The sequence below is a fragment of the Sander lucioperca genome, chromosome 14, assembly GCF_008315115.2.
Source record: "Sander lucioperca isolate FBNREF2018 chromosome 14, SLUC_FBN_1.2, whole genome shotgun sequence".
NCBI lineage: Eukaryota > Metazoa > Chordata > Actinopteri > Perciformes > Percidae > Sander > Sander lucioperca.
This window is the reverse complement of record NC_050186.1, coordinates 3,035,750-3,059,536: the sequence shown is the minus strand read 5'-3', so window position 1 is coordinate 3,059,536 and position 23,787 is coordinate 3,035,750. Positions and strand designations below refer to the sequence as shown.

The following is a 23,787-nucleotide window of genomic DNA, read 5'->3' as shown; positions in this document are numbered from 1 at the left end:
ACTAAGTTGCACTCTATACATTTTAGTATTTGGTTGGATGTTTTGATAAGAGCTCAAGTGTGAGCTGTACTGATTCTTCTCATCTCAGTAATGAAGCTTCACATCATTATTTTGTCCCCCAAAGATTTAACCAGATTTACCGAGAAAGATTAATCTGAAATCATAGTTCAGTAAATTGCTCAGTGAAGTAAGTAATCTTAAGCATTTCATTCCTGATGTAGATTTTCAAGACAACTCAAATGCAAGTCTAGTCAATGCTTCGAGCAGAAATATACATCAAATTTTCCTCCCATTATTTGTTCAGGGGGGAAAATTGCTTTAAAATGATGGATAATTAATAGGCCTACATTTGCATACTGTATTGCTTTACAATGAGAAATCCTAAAAAAGAAATGTTGAGTTGTTTACCCAGCATAGGTTTAGTTATTACATGGACTAGTTTAATTGTACAGTATATCAACATTAACATGTAAGAAAAGCAACAGAATATGTTTTGCGTGACTTCAGTCTTTAGAATTTCTCAAGACTCTATGCAAATTTGTGTTGCAGTTTCATCACACTGGCATACACATCTGCACCTCTGAGCCAAATCATCCTATTAGCCTTATTGCTGACACCTGATGATGTAGGCATCAAGGGGAAGGGCAGATTTAGGTCATATTGATCTTTCACCATCGGATTACCCAACCTATGGATGACAGCAGAGTCAAACCGTCAAACCTCATTTGACCCAGTGCACTGAGGAATCATTCCCCTAACATACAGACCAAATGCTACATTGTTCTTCACTAATGACTAGTGAGGAATACTGTAGCATTAGTGATTAAATCACATTTAACATGTAGGCTAATAAGATTGTATAATTCTTAATGTCCTGCAGACCACCAAGGCGGCAGCATGCTTTTTTTTCTTACTTTTCCCTTGTATTTAAATGAAGTAATACTGCATGTTAATATCATGAGACTAAACGTAAGCCCTTCATCAGAAACCGATATTGTTAAAATAACTTTAACCAGTCCTTCCAGAAAAATGCCGAGTTTTTTTGTGATTGTAGCGGGCAAAAATCCTTGATTATGCGGCACGTTTTCTTAAGAAATGCGATAGAATATGCAGGATATTTATGCAATTTTATGTGATGAAATTGTGGGAACTTGCAAAAATTCGGGGAACTTGCATAAACTGCGGTTTCATCATGGCTTCATCGAGGGGTTTGCAGCATGGCTGTATTAAGAGAACTGGATACAGTGTCCGGCGGGAAGCCCCGTACGTTCCAATGAGAGTGCTTAAAAGCGCATAAACATGGATGTATTAAGAGAACAGCAGCTTTTCGATGATGTTCCTTCACGTCGCGTAATTAAGTCACTTCATAACGTTCCCATGGCAACAGGGGAAAATGGCTGCTCCTGTGTGAAGTAAACGCAACATTTTTCAACTTTCTGCTAAGATAGATAGATAGATAGCCTATGTGACTTTTTTGCAACTAAAATGCGGGGATTATAAAATCATGCAAGCCCCGCATATTTTGCGTGGAAATCTGCAATTTATAAAATGCGGCCCCGCATAAATATGCGGACTTTGGCTGATTATGCATTGAATTATGCGATCGCATAATCGCGTTTTTCTGGAGGGACTGTTTAACCATTTATCCGTAACATTATGCTTGCTATACTTTTAGCATACTACTAGCTACTATTTAAACTGTTTACCCATTAGGCCTACTTTTAGCTAACATTAGCTAGCTGTTTCAACTGTTGTTATCCATAACTTTTAACCACTGGAACTATTTAAACTATCCATTTCTTTTGTTAACTATTTGAACGGTGTATTTAGCTAGCCTATTAGCCTACTTTTATGATATCCATCACTTTTAGCAAGCTTGCTATTTCAACCGTTTATATTATTACTTTTAGTTAACTATTTTAACGTCAACTGTTGTTATATATTAACCTAACTACTTTAGCTAACTATTTAAACATTTTATCATTGCTTTAAAATTACATTACTTTTAGCTAACTATTTCAAGAAAAGTTGCAAAAGTGTGCGACGTCGCGGTCGCTCATCATACGTTACCACGGCACGGCTGCGTCTCTCCCTGGCGTCCAGGAAGAGAGTAGGCTGAAACCATAGACTGTATATAAGAATGGACCAACAGATCCCGTTGCTCTGGACGGAGACCAGTAAAGGCCATTAGAAGCACTTTTCTGGTGATGGCTGAGCGTTACTGCGCAGCCTCCAACTGAGAGAGACGACATAAATGTGACGTGAGCAACCTGTCTGAAAGTTGTAAGTCTTCTGGTAGCTGTGCCAAGAGAAATCTCAATCATTCCCAATCTAGCAGAGACGGAGCGTGTAGGTATATGTAAGGAGATAACATGGACACAGGCTAATTATTGCTAACTAAAATGCTAATTAACATTAGTAATTAAACTTAAACAGCTAATGTAAGTCAAAACTGCCTGCGAGCTTCTCCTGTACTGTACAGTAATTCCTCTACTATGCGACAGTAAGTCGGTTGGTTATAACACAATCGTTAGCCTATTTTTACAAAAACGCCTGCTACGGAGCCATAACGTGAGGTACAAGGTAATGGAGCCTTTTATACATTGTCGTGTTTCTTTAGAAATAAACAATGGACAAATAAAGTCTTTAAACGCTTCAGATGTAAAGTTATTCGCTGTCAAATTGACACCAAAATGAATGGTAGTCAATGGAATGCTAACGGCGGGTGATGGCTTGTTAGCATCAAAATGGCGCCATAGGAGCTACCCGTTGCGGGGAGAGGCTTACCCCATTGGCTGAAACAGACGAGAAACTTTGACAGGACTCAGCAACACCGGAGGGTGACAAAGTACGGTGAGATCTGTGGGTGGTGCCCTGTTTTGTCATTATGTGGTTAACCAATTAGCAAAGCCCGTAGCACGTATACAACGTGTTGGATTTTCACGCACTCACAGCATGGATTTATTAAGAGAACTCACAGGAGGCATTCACGCACCACAACTTCAATGAGGACTTTGTCAGTCTTTATACTATGTCTCCTCACCTGACTTTATTATGGGAGAAGGAGCGAACAGCTTGGAAAACGGCTTTTGGCTCAAAACAAAGTTTATAGACTATTTTAGTTGACGCGGGTCTAGTGCGCCTGCTCTATGGGCCGCTCAACATTACATTACATTATGCTCAATGTGGAGGTAGTAGTGCCGATCATCCGGGTTTGTTCCGTTAATGCGCCAATGAGCAACTCTAATAGGAATCAACGGGGATCTGCCTAATGAAGCAGCTTATGCCAGAATTGAATACTTCACTTGCGCATATGCTATATACTGGTACTAACCAGTACACATACAGTGCACATACATACTTCAGTTGTGCGTACATATATACTTCACTTACATATATACTTCACTTGCACACACATGCATACTTCACTTGCACATACATGGATACTTCACTTTCTCATAAATATATACTTGACTTGCATAGCCTATACATAATTCAATTGCACATACATGTATGTGTGTTCATACTGTAAGTACGTGCATATGTGCATTGGGTTGGTGGTTAGGGAGGCTGGTGGAGTGCATAAGCACAGGACTTTTAACCAGGAGGTTGGGGTTCAAGTCCAGTCCAAAACCATAGGTCAATTTGCTGATCTAGTGACTTATTTATTACTTACTTGCCTTTCGTAACAAACATACTTATTTATCCCAACTTTCATCCCAGAAGTACGGTATACAGTATATAATTAATATATAATATGAGCTCAGGTATTGCAGTGTGCTTCTATGCCTTCCCCACTCACTGTAATTTACACACACAATAATAAATAATCCATAAAACATAAGTGAGAAAATCCAAACAAGTTTATTTACAAACACAATATCATTAAAAAGAATGATCCAGAGTCGGTTAAGAAGTACTGTGTTATATATTACATCTGTTTAGTACACAGACCAGTTCTAATCCTTTTCCATTCTTGATTCAGTTGTGTCTGTGCAACAATTTAGTGGTCACGCCAAAACATTTTTGGTGTTCATATTTGCTGAACTTATATCTCTTGTGCATAAACACACAAATAGTCTGTATAAATTATGAAAGAAACAATATTATTATTAGCAATGATGTCCATCAAATACAAAAGAAATGAAATGGAGAAGTGCACAGCTGAGCATGAACAGAAGAGTGACAAAATATTATTTTACAGTCTCTTAAAAACCTTTTAGCCATGTACAACAAAGTAAACGTTAAAAACCTACACAGCTTTCCAGTGCTTAAATGCACAATGCTTGCAAACTGAATCTTCACAGTTCAAAGGGGAAGGTGAAATAGTAATAAAAGTGTTGTAGCACTTCACAAAGGTCAGCAACCATCTTCATTCGTGTATCTTTAATCAATGAGAACTTGCATCTACTATTATACATTTCAACGTACCCATACATTTTTTTCTGTGAAAAGGTTCGTATACATATCTCCAAAAGCACTGTGAGCTTCAGTTGAGGCTTAAGTGTAAACATATTTCAGTGACCATTGAAGCAGGCACACACAAAGCCAAGCATAGAGTAAAGTCATGCAGATTGTTACATGATTATGAATAGATTTTACAGGAACATTGCTAATTCCAATAGAATATAAGATAAGAAACACACATGAATTTCTATACCTTAGAGTCCCAAATGTCCTTTGATTCAAGAGACAAATTAAGATTTAGTTTGATGTTAATGTATTTGTAGATAAGCAAAACACATGTGTGCATTGCATATCATGTAGAGGGGTTTGATATCTCATAAGGCAGCATGGCTTAAGACATGAGAGGACACGAGAGGCTGGGTGGCTCAACAGTACTATGAGTACTATGTTGCTTTACAAATAAGACGGCCTTGAAAACAACGTTTTGCTCAGGTGGTGTCATTTCAAAATATTTATCTGGCTTTTGTCTAAAATCATGACAAGCCAAAAAAAAGGGGAAAAAAACCCTCCTCGCCTCTTCTCATACAGCGTTTTTTTTTTTTTTTTTACCAGATATATCAGAGGAAATTTTTAGATGGGAGAAAGTAGGCCACTGAAAACCGCTGTTTCAATAGCGTTTTAAAAAAATTCACCCAGTGAATCTGGTGAATAGGAAATAGATTACAAAAGTAGACAATTGAATGTTACAATCTTTTTTAATTTTCTTTTTTTTCAAATATTAGCTTAATATCAAGGTTCAGGTTTTGTTTTACACAAACATTAAAAGCTGCCACACCCACAGAGTGTCCAAGATAAGGAGAGAAGACAAGAGGAATGAGGGGGCAAAAAAACACCCACTGCAACCCATTTTAGCATAAATATCTGTGTAACAGTGGGTAGAAAACAACACCTCTGTACAGCAGAGCCACTAGAAAACTTCACAGAAACAACATCACTATGAAGACCACTTTTCACATTAAAAACAAGCATCCTATGGTTAGAAAGTCGGAGATGACCATTGTGATTTGATTGGCTAAGTAAATTAAGGTACACATCGAAAAGAGAAGTATGAAATAAATAAAAACATTGTTAAAAAAAAGGAGAGAAGTGTGTTGGTAATGATAGCAAGCAACCTTCACTGTGTCGTGGAATAAGTGTACGCTCTGGAGGCCAACTCTCTTTAAATAGAGAGATAAGTGACATGTCTCATTGAAATAAAACACAACATGTAAACCTGATTGAAAAAAAAAAGAAAAAAAAAAAAAAAGTTTAACCACATTAAAGCAGAGGAGTGAGGGATCACGTGCACTGCCCCGTGTGTACATTGAGGATCCCACGAGTATGCATGTGAATGAAGTTGAAAATTTCATGGGGCATCGCATGGAAGCCCGGCCGTGGCTTGACGTTGTCATAGTAATGGTGAGTGATGAAGATGCCAGAGGGGTTCATGGGGAACGCCCAGAAACCATAGAGGTGGACTTCCTCGCACATCTCTAAGGCGGCGGTCACTAGCATCAGGCCGCTGCTGACCCGTTTGGCCCGGACACCCTGCACCGCCCAGAAACGCTGCACGTTGAGCAGGTACTGCGGGTGGAAGAAGAACACGCCTCTCTGGGAGTCAAAGTCATCCAGCATGTACTTGACTCTGAAAGAGACATCGGTGTTGCGAGTGTTATAGAAGGCGGGAAGCACCACTGAGGAGTTCTCGTAATTTTGAAGGACTTCGTAAAACGGTCGCCGCCATTTCTCCAGCTTCTGAAATCTGCAAAGGAAGTGAAAAACATGAGATGACAAAAGCCAAAAGAGAAGGAGACTAGAGACAGATTGAGAAGGAGAGAGAGAGAGAGAGAGAGAGAGAGAGATAGGCCTGATTTCTCGCTCAGACCCATATTTACAGTACCTCTCAGTAATAATGCTAGGATTTATTGTCACCAGATCTGTTTTAGTGCCAACATCAGCTGAGTACTTCGCATTGATGGGTGGTATGTTGCACCTGGAGAAAAAAAACAAGAACAAGTCCACTGATAAGGAGATTAAATTTATGCTGCTGAGCTGCACAATTAATCATATAATAGTTGTGATCGGGAGTTGGGCTTCTACAATAAATCAAACTTAACCGACTGTTTGCTTAACAGCAATTGTCCAATCATAGCTTAGAAACCTTAACCAAGCAAGGCAGGCCTGTCTAGCCTTGGATTTGAACTTGAAGTTAGGGTTTCAAAATTACTAAAAAGGTAGATCTGCAATTTTCATTGTAAACTGTACTGTGCGAGAACAGAAAGCTTGACAGGCGTAGCAACAGTAACTAAGGGGGGTGGGGCTTACCAACAGTTAATTCAGTGCAATAATGTACAATCACAGACAGCATTATTTACACTACACTGGCAAAATTTCAGCTGTAATATAGAATGTTCTATGTAGGGATAGGTCTTTTTTATGGGATCGCATGCTCTGTTGGCATAAAAACAACTTATATTCATAGCAACAAAAACAAACGTTTGCATACCTAAAAACAAAATCTGCTGAGTCAATTTCCTTCCCACATTTGGTGTTCTTGATGATGCCGCCATTTCCAACAACAGCACATTTCTTGTACTGTGATTTGGAATACGGCATGTCCTGGATGAAACAGACATATTTTGTTAAATTCAGACAGCATTGTGGGCTCTCGAAATCAAAAAGATCGTATCACCAGGTTTAGTAGCATCCGACCAATGTAAGAATAACAACAAGCTCTCATAAACAGGTGATGAACTCACATCTTGGAACATATTGAAGACTTCATTGGTGATGGGAAGAATACCACTGGTGTCCACCTCGTACCTCAGCTTGGTCCCTGCAGGAGTGTTCCTCTTGGTGGTGAAGAGAAAGGAAGGAGCATTACAGCAGCGAGAAAGAGACATCCTTCAGGAGGAAACCAAAGAAAGGAAGAAGTTATTATAGTAATATATAATAGTAATTGCAAAATAAAAAAATTGTTTTGCTTTAAATATATGTTTTTTTCTCTTTTTGTCAGATCTCAAACTGGGCTTTCACATTTGATGAAGGTGACAAAATGCAGAAATTATCATAAAGCACAGTTATTGCACCACATAAAATTGTTAATGTTAAAGGGCTACGTATGAACAAATATAGATTACTTTTGTTTGTTTGTAAGTCAATTACAGATGAAGAAATCTACAGTATGTTATCCTACATGAAGACTCTACTTATGTTTCGGGTGAATTGGACCCCGCAGGAGTCTAACTCACCTGTTTGATCTCTTATGAACAAGCTTTATAAAACTCCATTACAGAAATCAAACCTGTGACTGTGTGGTGGGGTAGTCTTGCATAAAAAAAATGCTGTCAACACCAATCACAGATATAGAGAATATGAAAATCCACAGATTTACAGCTGGAGTCTCTGAGACTTCAAACACCTATGTGGTGAACTTTTGAAACATATCCCTGGTTCAACATCCTGTTTATATGCAGTTCTTATAAAATTAGAAAATCTAAAAGTGTTAAGTATTTTTTTTTTTTAGCTGTATAGGAACCCAATTAGAACACAGGTTGAAAGCACCAAATGCATTTTTAAAAACAGACAATGAAAAGTAGAGAAATATGCAGTGTGCAAACTGAGGGGGTAATGAAATCATGTACAAGATTTAAAAAAAATCTAGACATTGAGACGGAGTAATGCTTACTTGAAGTTGCTGGTCTCCTCCTTGTTCTGCTCCCATCTACACACCTGTAGGTTTCGCCATCGCTCAAACAGGTCTGAGGTTTTCACCCTGGCAGACAGGCAGAGAGACTTGTGGAATGAGGAAGGATACCCATGGCCATGTATTTTCCGATTAATGTCTCTATAAGGGTAGTAAATTGAAGAAACATAAAAACGACTCACAAAGACAAACAAGGGGGCAGAAAATTGCAGTGGTTACTCTGTGATGGCTCTACTGACAGCACTGGATCTAGACTTCTTAATACAAAGACAGTGGCTTCATCAAGCATGTCTGTAAATAGCTGTCCTTGAACTGACATTTCCTTTGAGATGATTGGGAGATGTGTTTTGCTCTGGGGGGCAGAGTGGCACCATTACTTTGACTGTCTAGCAGAGTGACAGCAGCTCTTCTCTGCCTCGTGGCCATTCATCAAGCGCCCAGAATGCGTTTGACATTAAAGCTTGGGAGCCTGTGGGACACGCACAAAAGGTCACTGGACAGTATTTTAAGGAAATAAGCTGCCCAAATTGCATTGAGCACAATAACCGGCTCACTGAGGCATTCATCTGCTCCGTAATGTGATAATGTGTTATTTATAGTGTGCTGCAGTTTAACTGACAATAAAAGTTGAGAGTGACAACTTTCAGCTGTAAAATGTTGGCGATAAAATGGATGTTATGTGTTGTAAGCATTGTTCTCGCCCATTATTTTGTATATTGTGGGGATTTGCAGTGGGCAACTTGCTGGTTATAAGATACACAGAGTCTCTGTCAATTGATCACTTAATGATGATTAAAAAGAAGTGGGTGAAATAACTTATTCATAGGCTCAAGAGTCGTCAAATCCATTCATGGTCACAACTTAAATTCAACTCATCTCAGCCATATTTAGCTGAAATGCTACTGTCAGAGTCATGGAAAATATGTGCATCGAATGTAAGACCTGCCAGACTCTAGAAATGATATTAACACATCTCTTTTTTGGTCTGTAATTCACCATCATTTCAAAACTACAATGATAACATTTTAAACTGAATAACTTGGAAGTTAACAAAATAATTTATACTGCTAATCATATATTTACACATGTCTATTGTCTCTTGTGTGTATTTTAGTTTGTAGCTCTAGGGATGGCATTGACGGCCAGTTGGTCCACCACTTTGGTCCAGACTGAAATAACTCAACAACTTTTGGGTGGACTGCCATGACATTTTGTGCAGACATTCATGTTCGCCAGAGGATCATTCGTTCAGATGATCATTCCTAATGACTTTTGTGATCCCTGACTTTTTCTATAGTGCCACCTTGAGGTTAACATGTTTTTGAGTGAATTGTCTCAATAACTATTGGATGGATAGCCATGACATTTGGTGCAGACATTCATGTTCCCCTCAGGATGAATTGTAATAACTTTGAGTTTTCATCTAGCACCACCATCAGGTGAAAATTTTAATTTCTCTTGACCAAATACCTGCAAAACTAATGACGTTGACAGCATCTTCAGCTGCACTTGGTATTTTGTGCTAGGTAGCTAATTTTAGAATGCTAAACTTAAAAGCTATAGTGCATAGTTTGTGTTTCCCCCATGAGGAAGTAATGATAACAAAACTGTCTGCGCATCCACATGATACCAGCCTTCCGTGATGGCACACCACCCCCACCCCTCCTCCAGCAGTTGCATATAGCCAAGGAGGACATGAAGGATTAAGAAAACATGATGGACTCTTCAAGAGAGGTAATTATCTTCGCTCGATTTTGCGAAAGTCGCGGGACGACACTAGTTTCTGAACATAGCCATACTGAGAAATACAGAAAGAGAGTTTGGTGGAGCTGATAGTCTTAACTAGCTTTGTATCAACTCATTTGGCAATGGCTTGAATGTAATGGACGTTCATTAAAGGTCCAGTGTGTAACGTGTTTAGTTGTCCATCCATCCATCCATCTTCTTCCGCTTATCCGGTAACGGGTCGCGGGGGTAGCAGCTTGTTTAGTTGTTTATTATCAAAATCTGTGTTGCCCGTTCACAAACTTGTCCTTTTTCATGAATATTTACCACCACTATCAATTCCAAGTATTCCTTTTGGCTTGAAATTTTACATTTGCATTCGCATGAACTGGGGTAGACACTCCATATTCATGCACCATCTTGAAATACGTTAGCCGGTAAGGGACATACAGGACATACTGCTCCGCCTTTCGCGTTTTCGCTGTCACATGATAAACTCACAGGTTCTGCTAAAGCTGCTAATGGGTATCGTAGCTTCCCGGCCCCCGGCAGGGAAACATGGAGGACCACACAAAATCCAAATTTCAGGAGGAGTCTTCTTCTTCGCCCAGAAAAAGAAAAAGGATATTGAAAAGAAAAAGAGACCTGCTTTTTGAAGCGTGAAGGCTACCGTAGCTGTAATACGTACTTTGAACTGCGTGGTGCAAAAAAGTTGATTGTGATATATGATCTCAACGCTAGATGGGAGAAATTCCTACACATCGGACCTTTAATATAAAAAAATTCGCACTAAAGCTTTAAACAGTGAATGCTAAACACTACACCTGTTTAGCATCAGCACAATGTCATTGTGAACATGTTAACATTCTGACATTAGCATTTTGCTCAAAGCGATGCTGTGCCTAAGCACAGCCTCACAGAGCCGATAGCATGGCCGTCCTCTCTTAGCCTTGCTATATTCTCTACAACAATCAACAAGCTAAAAGAGTTTTTAACAGTTCTCACTGAACACAGAAAACAATTTAAAGGCTGTCATTCTTTTTAAGGTCCCACAGACTAATTAGTATTAAAGTGACAGTTTATTATATACATATTTGCTTCCTCAAACCTGAAAGATATTTAGCAACTTAAGTATATGTATAGATCATAAAACAGGTGATGAATTTTCTCCCTACCTACCAGGTGACAGATGCTTGAGAGTCACCTAAGGGGAAAAAGATGTTACTCTAAATAGAATTGTCCACTGCAGGTGTGGGCTACGTCATAATGAACACTCACATTGTCAAGACTTTGACGTCCATAATCTCCTGCCTGAGCTCCCTGCATGCAGTGGAGTTGTATTCATATGAGCCATCATAGTTTTCCAGATACCTGGAGGGATAGACACAGTCATCCTCGGCCTAAACCTCTCCACACCAAAGAGCATAAACAGAATTAACAAACAAACTGTGGAGATAAAATGCAATATACAAAACAGTGTTGAATAGACACAATACAAAGAAATAGCTTACATTTACTTCAAAATGTCTTTATGAAATAATATCAGTGTGGCATTGTGGGATGACAAATGACAGAAGTGATGCAACTGATTATAGGTGTCACAAACAGGATTGTAACTTACAGTTTACCGGACACTTGCACCAGATTCTATTACATCTTAGCCTAAACCAATGTGATACACTAACTGAAGAAAAATATTACCTCTCATATTTTCACTTATTTGATTGGTTATGATGTATATTAATTTAGAAGACAAACAAACTGAAATAGCAAATTAGTAATTCCATTGCATAGCTTGTTAAAATGGTTGATTTGATAGCAGTGCAGTGTCTGATGGATATGAGTATGAGTGCTTTTGCATAAGGCAGTACAATATATTTTTTACATTTATATAATTAACTGCTTAAAAGTAATACGGTATGTCAATTGTGCTGGAAATAACATGACATTTGGACTAATTGATACAATTGTGCACATAAACGCATGCACAGATGTTCATGCAAACTGGTTATCAGAGCATGGAGGCAATAACCAACAGAATTTTTTGGAATTTCATACTTTCAACTAGAGTCAAAGAATCTGATCAATCAATTTAACATATATAAAACAATCATTACATTAAAATGGCAACATTAACCAAACAAAAAGAATATCTTCAGTATGGTGGTGTGACTTAGCCTGGGTAAACCCTGACGAACATCCGTCAAATTTGAGATTTGCTCTGCAAGGGTCTGGTGTCAACCAGGCTAGGTGTGACTGTGTTTTGGTGGATTTGACAAAATGCGTCTGCAGTGAAAGTGTCAATAAGTTGCCATTTATACGTGCACTCACTGATGCCTCATATCTTGCAGCACAACAACGTATTTACATGCAATAAGATAAAAGCAGTCTGGATCAATTTGTGTTTTGGGATATGGTGGGGGTGGTTAAGATGAAGGTTGAAAGGGGACAAGAAGGGAACCACTAGCGTAACGGTGTTATTATCATGTTGGGCAGAGGAAATTTGGGATTACGGGCACTTTGCTGAAACATTTAGTAGATGGATGTGTGTAAGTTATTTGTTGATAAAGTGGTTCAGTTAGATCACTAAGTTAGATGTTTGAGATGTAAGTTCCCAAAATTGGAATTGCCATATACATATAGATATCTAAGGATCTCATAGAGTGGAAGAATCCTCCTTTTTCTGCCTGCCCAATACTAATTCTCTAATACAATGTGACTAAAATAAGTGCTTCAAAATAAACTTTAAAAAGCCTTGAAAAGGCCTTTGAAATGTTTGAATTTACTATTTATCTTTGCTACACAGGCATGAGGCAATTAACATGCACTAAAATGTGACAAATGTACATTAAGTTTTTACATCAGCCAAATGATTTGGTCTAATTGTCAATACTTTCACCCAAGGGTTTCTCTCTTTAGCCCTGATCTATAATTTACCTTTTACATTAGGGCAGAGGGCCACAAAACTGACTCTCTCTCTGGCAGAATTTAAATAAACTTGTTTTATATAAATAGAGATACTAATCCATACAGATCATTTTACTTTTCTATTTAACTTTTAATGAAATCAGATATTTCTACAGTGATCATCATTTTAAAATATACCCCTTCTGAGGTACATCTGAATCTTGGAATGCTTTAAATGGCCTAATATATTTTTCAAATCTACATGTGCAATGCTTGACGGAGAGTGACAGGATTAAATGCCAAAATGGCAGCAATTGCAATGTATTTGTAAGAATGAATGTTGGTTTTGGTCACATCAGATACTGTAGATGTGTGTAGATGGAGTGTGGTGTTTTGGAAGATGGATAATATTGCAGAATATTACCCGTGGCTGTGGAGGTAAATGAAGCAAGTTAGAAAAAAAAGAATCATAATTTTAAAAAAAACCCACAAGCATTACAATGCAGAGATGCATTAAAGGAACAAGATGCTCGGATGAAATCGTAGAAATGAGGAACGATGAAACTGGTTGTCTACATCCACCTGATGATGTATTTCTGAGGGTTTACTGAGAGGAGTGTCTGTTTTTTATATCTGAATAGAGCTATTCATGCTTGTTTTAGCTAAGATGATGAAACCTTTGCAAGTGTTCTCTGTGTAGTTCTGAAAGCGAGAGAGCAATTCACTTGATGAGATGATTTTCATCTCATGTGGCATCTTAGGTTAAGCGTACAATGCTGGTTCAAAACCAATCCAGAATGAGACTAACCAGCATGTTACCACAGATACTGACATCTACTGCTCAGTGCAATTTGGATTTGGACCTTTTGGGGCAAAAACAATTCCGGCAGCTTTCTGTCTTATTGTAACAAGGAAAATAAAGTGGAAAAGGGGGTAAATCCAGGTCGCAGAGAGAGACAATGCAGATGTGAGAAGGGGAGATAGGGGGAGCTGAAGAAGTGGCCACACTATGTACATGGCATACACACAGAGCTATGCAGAACACATGAGACACAGATTGAGGAGGACAAGGCATTCGGAGATGGGTGCTGGATGGGACACAGACGTACGAGGAGAAGCCAGTACATCAACAGGAGACCGTGGTTCAACCAGCTTCTGAAGGGGGGGATGGGGATCTGGGGTCGAGGTGGACGAGATCAGACAACATGCAAGAGCAAATCTGAAGTGCAACCACCACTGAAAAAATATGAGAGTTTATACCTTTCAGAGTAATGAAAAAGAAAGAGGCATTCTTGGGTTTCTGTGAAAATACTAAAAATGCCTTCAAACTGGCCTACCTTTTTTTTTTCTTCTTAATATCGGCTAGGCAGGGTGTGACTATTACGGAGATCTGTGAATCTGGCTGAAAATTCTGACGGAAACATCTGTCAACATGCAGACAGGTTAAGTTAGAGTTAAATATGTGTTGAAGTCCACCCCTGCTAACTTACTCAACCTGCAGATTTCAAAACAAGTAGAGCAAAAAAAAGTGTACATGTGCTGCAGCTTCTATTCTCTCTAAAGCATCTGAGTAAACTGCTGTGCGTAACAGCGGCCCAGTCCACACATGCAGGGCTGGGTCATCACATGTATTTTAAACTTGTGTTCTCTTTCACTCTCTCTCTCTCTCTCTCTCTCTCTCTCTCTCTCTCTCTCTCTCTCTCTCTCTCTCTCTCTCTCTTTCTTACTTTCTCTCTCTCTCTCTCTCTCTCTCTCTCTCTCTCTCTCTCTCTCTCTCTCTCTCACTCCCTTTCTCAGAGGTGTAGTGCAGTCACGCTGGAAAGGTACCTTTTCCTTCCATTTCTGGCAGGCTTCAGAGATCCATCATCCGAGAAATTAATGGGACCGGTCCAATTTCCTGTCTCGTCCCCTTTGAGTCGGCTAAACTGTTGCGCACTAGTAAGAAAATGAGTCAGTTTATTTGGGATTTAGTGTTCTTACTGTGCAAATGTCAAACACATACAACCCAACCAATGTGTTCACTCATAAAACTCAAATTTGCACATTCTCTCTCAAACACACACACACACACACACACACACACACACACATGCACACATTAAGGGGACCAGCTTTTTGGCTCAAGAAAAACAAGTCAAAGTATGGCACCAAACATGGTTAGAATGGATTTCTTTTTAATGGTAATGACGTCATGGTTTAAATGCTGGGCTGTTGCCAATATGCTGAGTGTGATTCAAACATTCACACTGTAATATTGGCAAGCAGAAGTGTTAGACTTTTAGTTCAATATATTGAAGCCACAGTGATTTAAGGGGGAACAATAATAGTTGCCAACATTTTTTTTATTTTTTTATTTTTTTTTACCTTTATTTATTCAGGGAAATGTTCACTGAGAGGAAGCCTCTCTTTTGCAGGAACATCCTGATCACATGCACAGTTACACATTCATACCTGGAAGCTGCCCAGTACAACCACAGTCTGATCTGCTGGCCACTGAGCAACTCCACTGGTAGTTGGGGTTAAGGGCCTGGCTCAAGGGCACCTCAGTGGTGGTAATGAGGGAGGGACAAGCCCTGTTCTTTCACTTTCCCCACCCAGATTTTATATGAACCAACGACCTCCCGGCTTCTCAAACCTTTAAACCACCACTGCCCCATAATGTTGCTGTGAATGTCAAATTACTGCTGAGGAAGAGATGCCAACAACAGACTTGCCAGCAGATTCAACGATTTATACTATATTTTCAGCCAGATATTACTTTTAAAGGTGATGTCTTTGTGGAATATCTCAACTTGGACATGGAGACTACAAATTTGTATCTGTGTCTAAAAGACGCTTGTGGCTGCATTATCGTAAATGTAGTGCAGGGTTTTTTACTAGAGACAGGATATCATAACCTATGTTGCATCAGTTTTCACTATAACTATCACAGTGGATTTATCGGAGGAGGCCATTTGGTGCAGGTTGTTTATAAAGCACTCATACTTACTGTAATGAGAATCTTGTGCATTCTAACAAATCTTTAAAGAGATAAGGGGCATCAGTTAATCATGTTCAGAGCCTGTTTTCAGTAATGTAATCTTTTTGGGTTTAGTCTCCTTACGGGAGAACAAGGGGAAACTTAAATAATATCAAGGCTTCAAACATATATATTGTGTATTTAAGGATATGGCTTACAATATTCTACATTTTTGTTATAGTCAACAAATCCCATAAAAAGATCAAAACCAACAATGCATAACTCCCGTTTCTAAATACTTTCTGAGCTCTCCAGCCTGCTGTGGCTCTAAACCCCAAGCCTATTGGTTCCTATAAGACATACATATATTTATATTCTTTAAAAAGGGCTAGTATTTACAGCACTAGGATGGTGTACTATACTATTGTAATGAAGCAAAGTGTCACCTTGTGCAACTGTGTTTCTCATTCATGTATTTTTTTTTTTTGGACAAAAATGGAGGCCTATGGCACAAAGGAATACATTATATCAGACTGGGATTATTTTTGGTTTTGGTCTTTTCATGGGATTTGTTTGGATTTGTTGACAATAAGTATCCTTTAAAATCAGCTCAACATATGAAAGGTTAGGAGTTTTTCAATGTGTGAACAGACAATTCACATTTTACATCTGAATATCAATGGGTGTACAACTCCTCCCATTACCGACTGATTATTATGCAAGTATTCATGTGTGACTCATTTCTGAGAGTGCTCCGTGGGTGGTGTAATAAGTTTAGCAGAGAAACTGAACCAGAAGAGCCTTTCTGGGTACATTATGTGATCGAGCATTCACCATTGGCGACTCGTGTCAATACTGATCTGCAGGCGCTTTCTCTGAGTGCCACTTCAACACCTCAATAACACTCTGTAAACAGCTGCATAACAGAACATCCTAAAATCAGCTTTGGTTTAGGATGTGTCCCTAAAGGAGGACAGCTGTAACACAGAAAAGCTAATCAAACCAGAAGATTTAGTCACTTATACCTTTAATTTTAATCATCACCAAAACACTATGCCTATTAAAGCTTGACTTGATCAATATCACATATACAATACTAATATTTTCCAATAGTGTGGTTGCCAACAAAACCCTAATCAATCTCATGTAAGTAGTAATTAAGCGTAGTGTAGTGTTAAGCACTTTGGATACCTGCTGGTTGCTGTATATAAATAAAGTTTGATTGATTGATTGATTGATTGATGTGACTTCCACTAACTCACAGATCAATCCAGTGTTTTCAATTTAAACATTAAGAGTCCATTTATCTCCCATTGACTTAATTATGAGCACAGTTCAGACAGTAATCTCAACATTAGATCAGACAAACAAAGTTGCTCTGCAGCATTTGTGTGTCTGTTTCTGCCCTTGAGCATTGTTAATGGTACTTGAAAGCAGGAAGGACATTTATACTAATGGATTTTGTGACTTGGCTGGGTTTTAAGGTAGGCCTGGCACATTGACACATTGATGTCCATTTATTATGTCCAGGGTTATTTCCTTTAACGACTATTGGCTCCTTATTAAGCTGGGCACGTTATTGTCTTTATCAAAATAGGAAATGTAATGCTGTAATTTATGAAAACAGATTTGAGCTCCACTCAATCTCTTTCTTGTTTCCTTTTTGCTTTAACTTTTACTAGGGAACCACAAATGGTGTAACCTCTGTGTCTTATAAATGATGAATTACTGGTTCTATGTGCTGCTATGTGTTAGAATCAATATATTCATACACAGCCCTGAAAAAAAGAAACACAGAAACCTCTCAGAATTGCGAAGATACAACCCAAATACATGATGCATCAAGAACATACAACATTAGACTGTATTTACTCTAAAGCCAACCATTTTGATAATAGTATTTTTTATGTTATTTATCAAGCAAGAATGCCAAATATTTGCTGGTTTCAGCTTAAGAATTTTCTGCCTTTCTTTATTTTAAATAATTCAAAATTGAGTTTATTTTTGGTTTTGGACTGTTGGTCAGACAAACTAGCAATTCAAGAATGTCGTCTTGACCTCTGGAAAACTGTGAGAGGCATTTTTAACTTTTTCTTCTGTTATATAGATATAGAATTATCAACAGATTAACTGACAATGAAGATAATCATTAGTTGCAATTGCAAAGCCACAATGTTTTTGGATGGTTCCTAACCAACCTGCTCCAGCCTGGGGCCTTTGGTGCTACTCTTTGTAGCTGAGAGTATTTTTAGATATCACCCTCTTCAAGTCAAATAGAGTTGAAAGTTAATATGCCTTAATTTGCAGAAGTGTGTCACTCACTGTGATCATTTAATAAGCTTCCCTCTTGAATCTGCACTGCCATTTTACAATCCTACATTCTCCGCTACTTCATCTTAATGTGAGTGAAGGCCGGCAGCAAGTTGATTCATGGGACACCATGTGTGACTCTATGGAAACTGAATGGCCAAAATTATCAAGTACAACAATATAGTTCATGACTTGTCTGACTTTAATGGGTGTCCTCAGAAGACAGCCCTTTGCCCTTTGGTAATGTACGATGGACATATACACAAAGTGAGCTGGTGTAAGATTGATGAAATGTTATTCCCTCAGCTTTCTCCCAATCTAAGCACCCAAATGTCTCCTCTGCTAGCGTTAGACACCTCTAGTAATTTGCAAAGATGTTTGTTTTTGTTGCCCCGAAACACAAGAGCGTGTGATAAACAGCCTGTCACCTTGTTCTTATGCTCGGGTTTAGCAGGAAAAGAGGCTGGGTGTGGTCGAACCCATGTGGACAATGACTTCTGGTTGTTTACGCTTGGAGAGATGTCATAAGATGACGTCTTCTCCCTCTCTCTCTGCATCACACACACACACACACACACACACACACACACACACACACACACACACACACACACACACACACACATTTCATAACTCCCTCTCACTCTTGCCATCTCCCTCCTTTCTCTCCCCCACTAGCACTGAGGTGTGTATGCAGACAGACTGTAGCAAAATGGCTGCCGCTGCAGGAGTCTACTGGTTTCTGTTGTATGGCATGTCCCCCTCTCTCTATCTCTCTTTCTCTCTCTCTCTCTCTCTCTCTCTCTCTAGCTCTTTGTCCTAGAGGGGCATAGGCGAAGGAAGGTGTGTGTTGGGTCCGAATTCATGAATCTCACCGCAGAGGTGGCGATGCCATGAATCCACATTGAGTACCATCAGACCAGCCCGGCAGGGTGGAAGGGGAGGGGTTAGCTGTGGGTAGCTTTCAGATTGCAGCACATATATGTTTGCTTTGAAGTTAACATATATGTCCTGTCTGTCAAATATCTGGAGGTGGGGATAAAGTTTTCAGATTGTTTCTTTTGTTTGGAGTGAGATTTGGTGAGATTTTCTTTAACCACCTAAAGATCAAACATCCCAGCTTCTCAGCATCTGCTCGTCTCACACTGAAATTTTTCTCAGAATGTCAATGAAAAGCACATGCATTTTAGTGGATAAATTGGTCTTTAAATGGGGGTAGATTAGTGCAAAAGTGGACTTCCAACCAGCTCAAGAACCCATATCAGGGAGACAAATACTGTTGCAGAGGTATTATGAAACATGGCTCTGCAGTGGCTGTGTGTGCACTGTGAGTGCAGCCTGGTAAATTATGTATTTAACAGAGACCAATAAGAAATACACATCATCCTTATCCTGTTGATATCTGTAATCATCATCCGCTTCAATAGCTTTCAGTTGCATTATGATAATCTGATGCCTCTGTAAGATGTAGGCTACGACCAGTCAAGAAGGCTGAAACGGAAAATCAAATAAAGATCTTTGGGGGAAAAAGAAAGAAAGGGAAAACATTACCATACACAGCTGGAGCACTGTGTATGGCATGAATGTGATGCTTCGTTTTCAGAAAATATCAAAAAATAATAAATCCAATGGAAATTGTTTCTATGCACTGGGAAAAAAGATGGATGGTTAATTGCTATTGTTCTTTTCAGCCACGAAAGCTTGTTTTCCCCATGCCTCCCGACATGTAGTTCATCCAGACTACTCCCATTTATACTGAACAATTTATCATTTTATCATTCATGATTTGTTATTCACTATGCAGTTAATATGTGGGATCAAAATTGAGCAATAAGCCTCACACAAAACGGCTATGAATGCATGCTTTTGAAAGCTGGATGTTATCCTTACAGTGTATATAGACAGCAAGGCCTGCGCTCTAATTGACTTGTTAATGGCGACTGAACAGAGATAATCGACACTTACCTTTTAATGTAGTTTTTTCCGTAGAGAATTTGTTGCAATAGTGTGACGAGTCCAAATGCGCAAATAAATATAAAACAAAGGGATCTATTGCCGAGTATATCTTTACCCGACGATGGGTCGGCGTATCCCATTCTTCGGCGCAGCATCCAGGGTTGACGGTGACACCCGGTTAGGTGTCTCTCTCCGCTGCATTCAGGACCAGGAGCGTAGGGGTCGTGTACCCGCTGGACAGGACATTGTCCATCACCTTCCTAGGCTATACTGCTCTCGTACTGCAGCATTATTGCTGTTGGATGATAAGCATCGCAATGTATCGGCAGCTGTGACATTAATTGCCAATCATTAATGACCCTGTGTCCAAGTCAGCCAAAATAATTGTTATTGGCTATATTTAGGCTAGAGTCTATTTTGCAAACGGACGGGTGTAAAAGCATAAAACGTCCTTCGACGAGGTGCAGTCGGATGCAAGCAATGCAGATTATCCAAAATGACGCGCTCCAAAGGTAATTGCTCTAGAATAACCCCCCAAATGTTAAATCAGATAAAGCAAAGGCATCGATGCCAAGCGCGAATTTCTTTATTTAAATTAGGCTACTGATGCGAGCAAAAACACACATCCTCCATGCTTCATCTCAAATCTGAGCAAAGCTGCGTGACTGAAATGTAAAAGGAGGAGGATGCGCCTTTTCTCAGCCAGCCGGGGGCGCGCTCTGCGCTTCATTCAGATGCTCCTCACTCAGCCAAAACCCAAGGTCATGCTCTCCTTTACAAGGATGCACCCGTGCTCGGAAGATATACATTCACCTGATAGGCTACATCTGACCTCGTTAGGCTGGATAAAAAAGTATCAGCACAACAATGTCTTTAAAAATCATGCTGTTGCAAAACCCCTGCACATGATTTTCTTTTTCTTCCTGTAACTGGTTTTATGTCTCAGCATTTCCCTTTATGATTATCATTCATTGCAGTTCATGTCAAAGACAAAAGATTTTCTGCACTGCATTAATGATAGGCTACCCATCTTCTGTCTAATTTGAATTTCCCACCGTTAAGGGCCTCGTGACACTTTAAAACCTTAACAGCAACATTGTGGAAAGCTCAACCCCGATGCCGTGACACCTGCACCTCCCCAGAGCCAAACTCCTGACAGAAACCAGTGGATCTTTATAGTGCTGCTGATAACTGTATTAGTGACATTCATTTCTGCCAGTGTCCACTTTGACAGCTTTTTAAATGTGTCATTAAAGTACATCTATAGCCTGGACTGATTCAGCAGTAGCCTATGCATTAAAGTGCCCATATTATGAAAAAATCACTTTTTCTGGGATTTGGGGTGTTATGTTGTGTCTCTGGTGCTTCCACACACATACAAACTTTGAAAAAAATCCACCCATGCTGTTTAGAGTGAGATACAGTTTCTGAATGTGTCCTGCCTTCAGTCTCCGGGTGAGCTGTTCAAAATCGGCACGGCTTGTGACGTCACAAACCGAAACGAGCAGGCTAACCGCAACCAAAGCCCGTCTACGGAAAGCCGTTCCACTCCCTATTAAGCCCCATTGTACCTACTTTGGTTGCAGTTCCACCAGAGTTCCACTGGGGGTGATCACGGTCCAGTGCAAAATGAATGGGACCCTATGGAGCTAGACGGCTAAATTTGTCTCTTTCGCCTGATTGTCGTTGAGAAATCTCAGATTTGATTGTAGTTTTTGCAAGTTCAACATGGATTATAGGTCAAAAGTTGAATGAACGAGTACTTATGCCCTTTCGATTTGTTACAGGTTGAGTCGTTGTTGCCCATAACACGCTAGCATTCTGCTAATGAATGCTGATTGGTCAGTGAAGGACAGATTACGATCGGAGATCCCGCTTGACGGCATCCGAAGCAGAACCAGAATGCCAGAGTGAATATTTCGGCGTGGTCTTTAAAACATTAGCAAACCTCTTTCTAGCACGTGTATTAACAGGGAGAGCCTAATCTGTCAGCTGTGTTGTCGATGCCTCGAGAGAAAAAAGGAAGCGACTCAAAGCTTGCCGTAAAGCAGAATCTCTGGCCGTATATGTGTATGACGTCATTGACATTTTAAAAGGCTTTTTAGAACAAAAAAGCCACTTTAAAAAAATCTAACACCCAGCAGTGTGTATTTTCTTAGCCTCCCCTTTCAAATGCAACATTCAAATTACTAGACAAAAAATGATATCCTGAGAAAAGTGGATTTTGAGGGGTATGCTCCATAGAGTCCCATTCATTCTGCACTGGCCTGTGAGCGCCCCCTATATGGAACTCTGGTGGAACTGCAACCAGTTCAGAAGCCGGAAGTAACGAGAGAGTGGAACTTCTTCCCTTATTAGAAATTCTTTGCCGCAACCATTAGCTCGTAGCGTTAGCATGCTAACGCTATGGCTAACGCTTGCATGCTAACGCTAGCATGCTACCTCGTTCTCAATAGCAAAGCACTGCTACAACACACACAAGTTCACCATAATCTACAAAAGAACTACTTCCATGTGCGCCCTCATTTAGAAGTCTCCCAGCTAATCCTGCCTTGTAACTGACCAAAGTTGTAGAAACAGCCTTTCTTTTACTGTCTATGGAGCTAGCTAGCTGACATGATCTACATCTGGGCTACTGGGCATGTGCAGTGCAATCAAAGATAGTACAGAAGAAGAAGAAGAAAAGAGGTCTCACTCTGTAGCTGAAACAGAGACCAGGTGAAAAGAGGATCTGCAGCAGTGAGAGAGAGCGGTGCAGTACAACACAAATATGGTGTTTTTTGAAAATTAAACCATGTAAACCTATTCTGGTACAACCTTAAAATACAATTATGAACCTGAAAATGAGCATAATATGGCTGCTTTAACTCCTTTTTTATTTTTTTATTTTAACCTATATTATTTATCCAGGTAAGTTCATTGAGAACAAATTCTCATTTGCAACGACAACCTGTCACATTCGCCACTTTTAGTGACACATATATTGTACAAGGGACACACATCTTTTTTTTTTTTTCACTTTCAGCCATCCATCAATTTATTTTCTTGTCACTTAGCCTATCTTGGGCCAGGTTGTGAGACAGCAGGTTAAGCAAAGAAGTCCAGACATTCTTATCTTAAGCAATGGCCCTCAGGACTTGAGGCACTCCCAGGCCAGCTATAGTCCTCCAGCGGTCTGGGTCTGCCCTATAAGGCTCCTCCTAATTGGACATACACAGAATATCTCCAAAAGGCAGAGTGCAAAGACATCAACTCCTCCTCTCAATACAAAGATAAGTGAGCCTTGACACTCTGCAAAGGAAACTATTTTCTGCCTTGTATCCACAATCGTATTCTTTATGTCTGCTTGTGTGTGGACTTGGAACATATCCATGGCCGGATTAACCTATAGCATGGGGTAAAAAAAGGAACTGTTTGGATCTACTGACCTCTGCTTACTCTCACTCTCTGTAGGCAACTGAGTATGCGTTTAGTCGATGATAACAACTTAGCAAACTCCAGACGGCAAGATGGGCGACACTGCAAAAAAGCCTCAGACAAAGCTAGACTTTACATTATTTTTTTCAAGCTCAATTATATTTTGCTACAGAAGCCCAGAAACCAGCAAGTAGCCTACTCCAGCGATAGTAGTAGAATAATACCTGCCTCCAGGTAGTCTTAAAACTAGACTATATTTTGACATCAAGACTATAGGTCCCAAGCCTACCTACACAACACTTTTCAACACCTTTCAATCTTATGCTCCATTTTACCCTCATCAACAAAAACTACATAGGCT

The 23,787-nt window shown here is 39.6% G+C and overlaps 1 protein-coding gene across 13 annotated transcripts; it reads right to left on the bottom strand.

Moving 5' to 3' along the window:
- Positions 1-3,845: 3,845 nt before the first annotated feature.
- On the bottom strand, positions 3,846-20,746 carry st8sia5 (ST8 alpha-N-acetyl-neuraminide alpha-2,8-sialyltransferase 5). 13 transcript variants are annotated; one of them, XM_035991518.1, is made up of 9 exons: positions 20,019-20,739; positions 14,612-14,719; positions 14,122-14,208; positions 11,156-11,248; positions 8,135-8,293; positions 7,206-7,350; positions 6,953-7,065; positions 6,347-6,439; positions 3,846-6,208 (listed from the first exon to the last, which is right to left on the bottom strand). In XM_035991518.1, the coding sequence occupies exons 1-9, from the start codon at positions 20,162-20,164 to the stop codon at positions 5,746-5,748; spliced, it is 1,407 nt and encodes a 468-aa protein (XP_035847411.1). In that variant the 5' UTR covers positions 20,165-20,739; the 3' UTR covers positions 3,846-5,745. The 13 variants fall into 13 exon arrangements, with proteins under 13 accessions (XP_035847411.1, XP_035847415.1, XP_035847407.1 ...); XM_035991522.1 differs by having other exon boundaries at positions 8,135-8,221; positions 20,019-20,737; XM_035991514.1 differs by having other exon boundaries at positions 3,846-6,439; positions 20,019-20,746.
- Between the last annotated feature and the right edge of the window lie 3,041 nt (positions 20,747-23,787).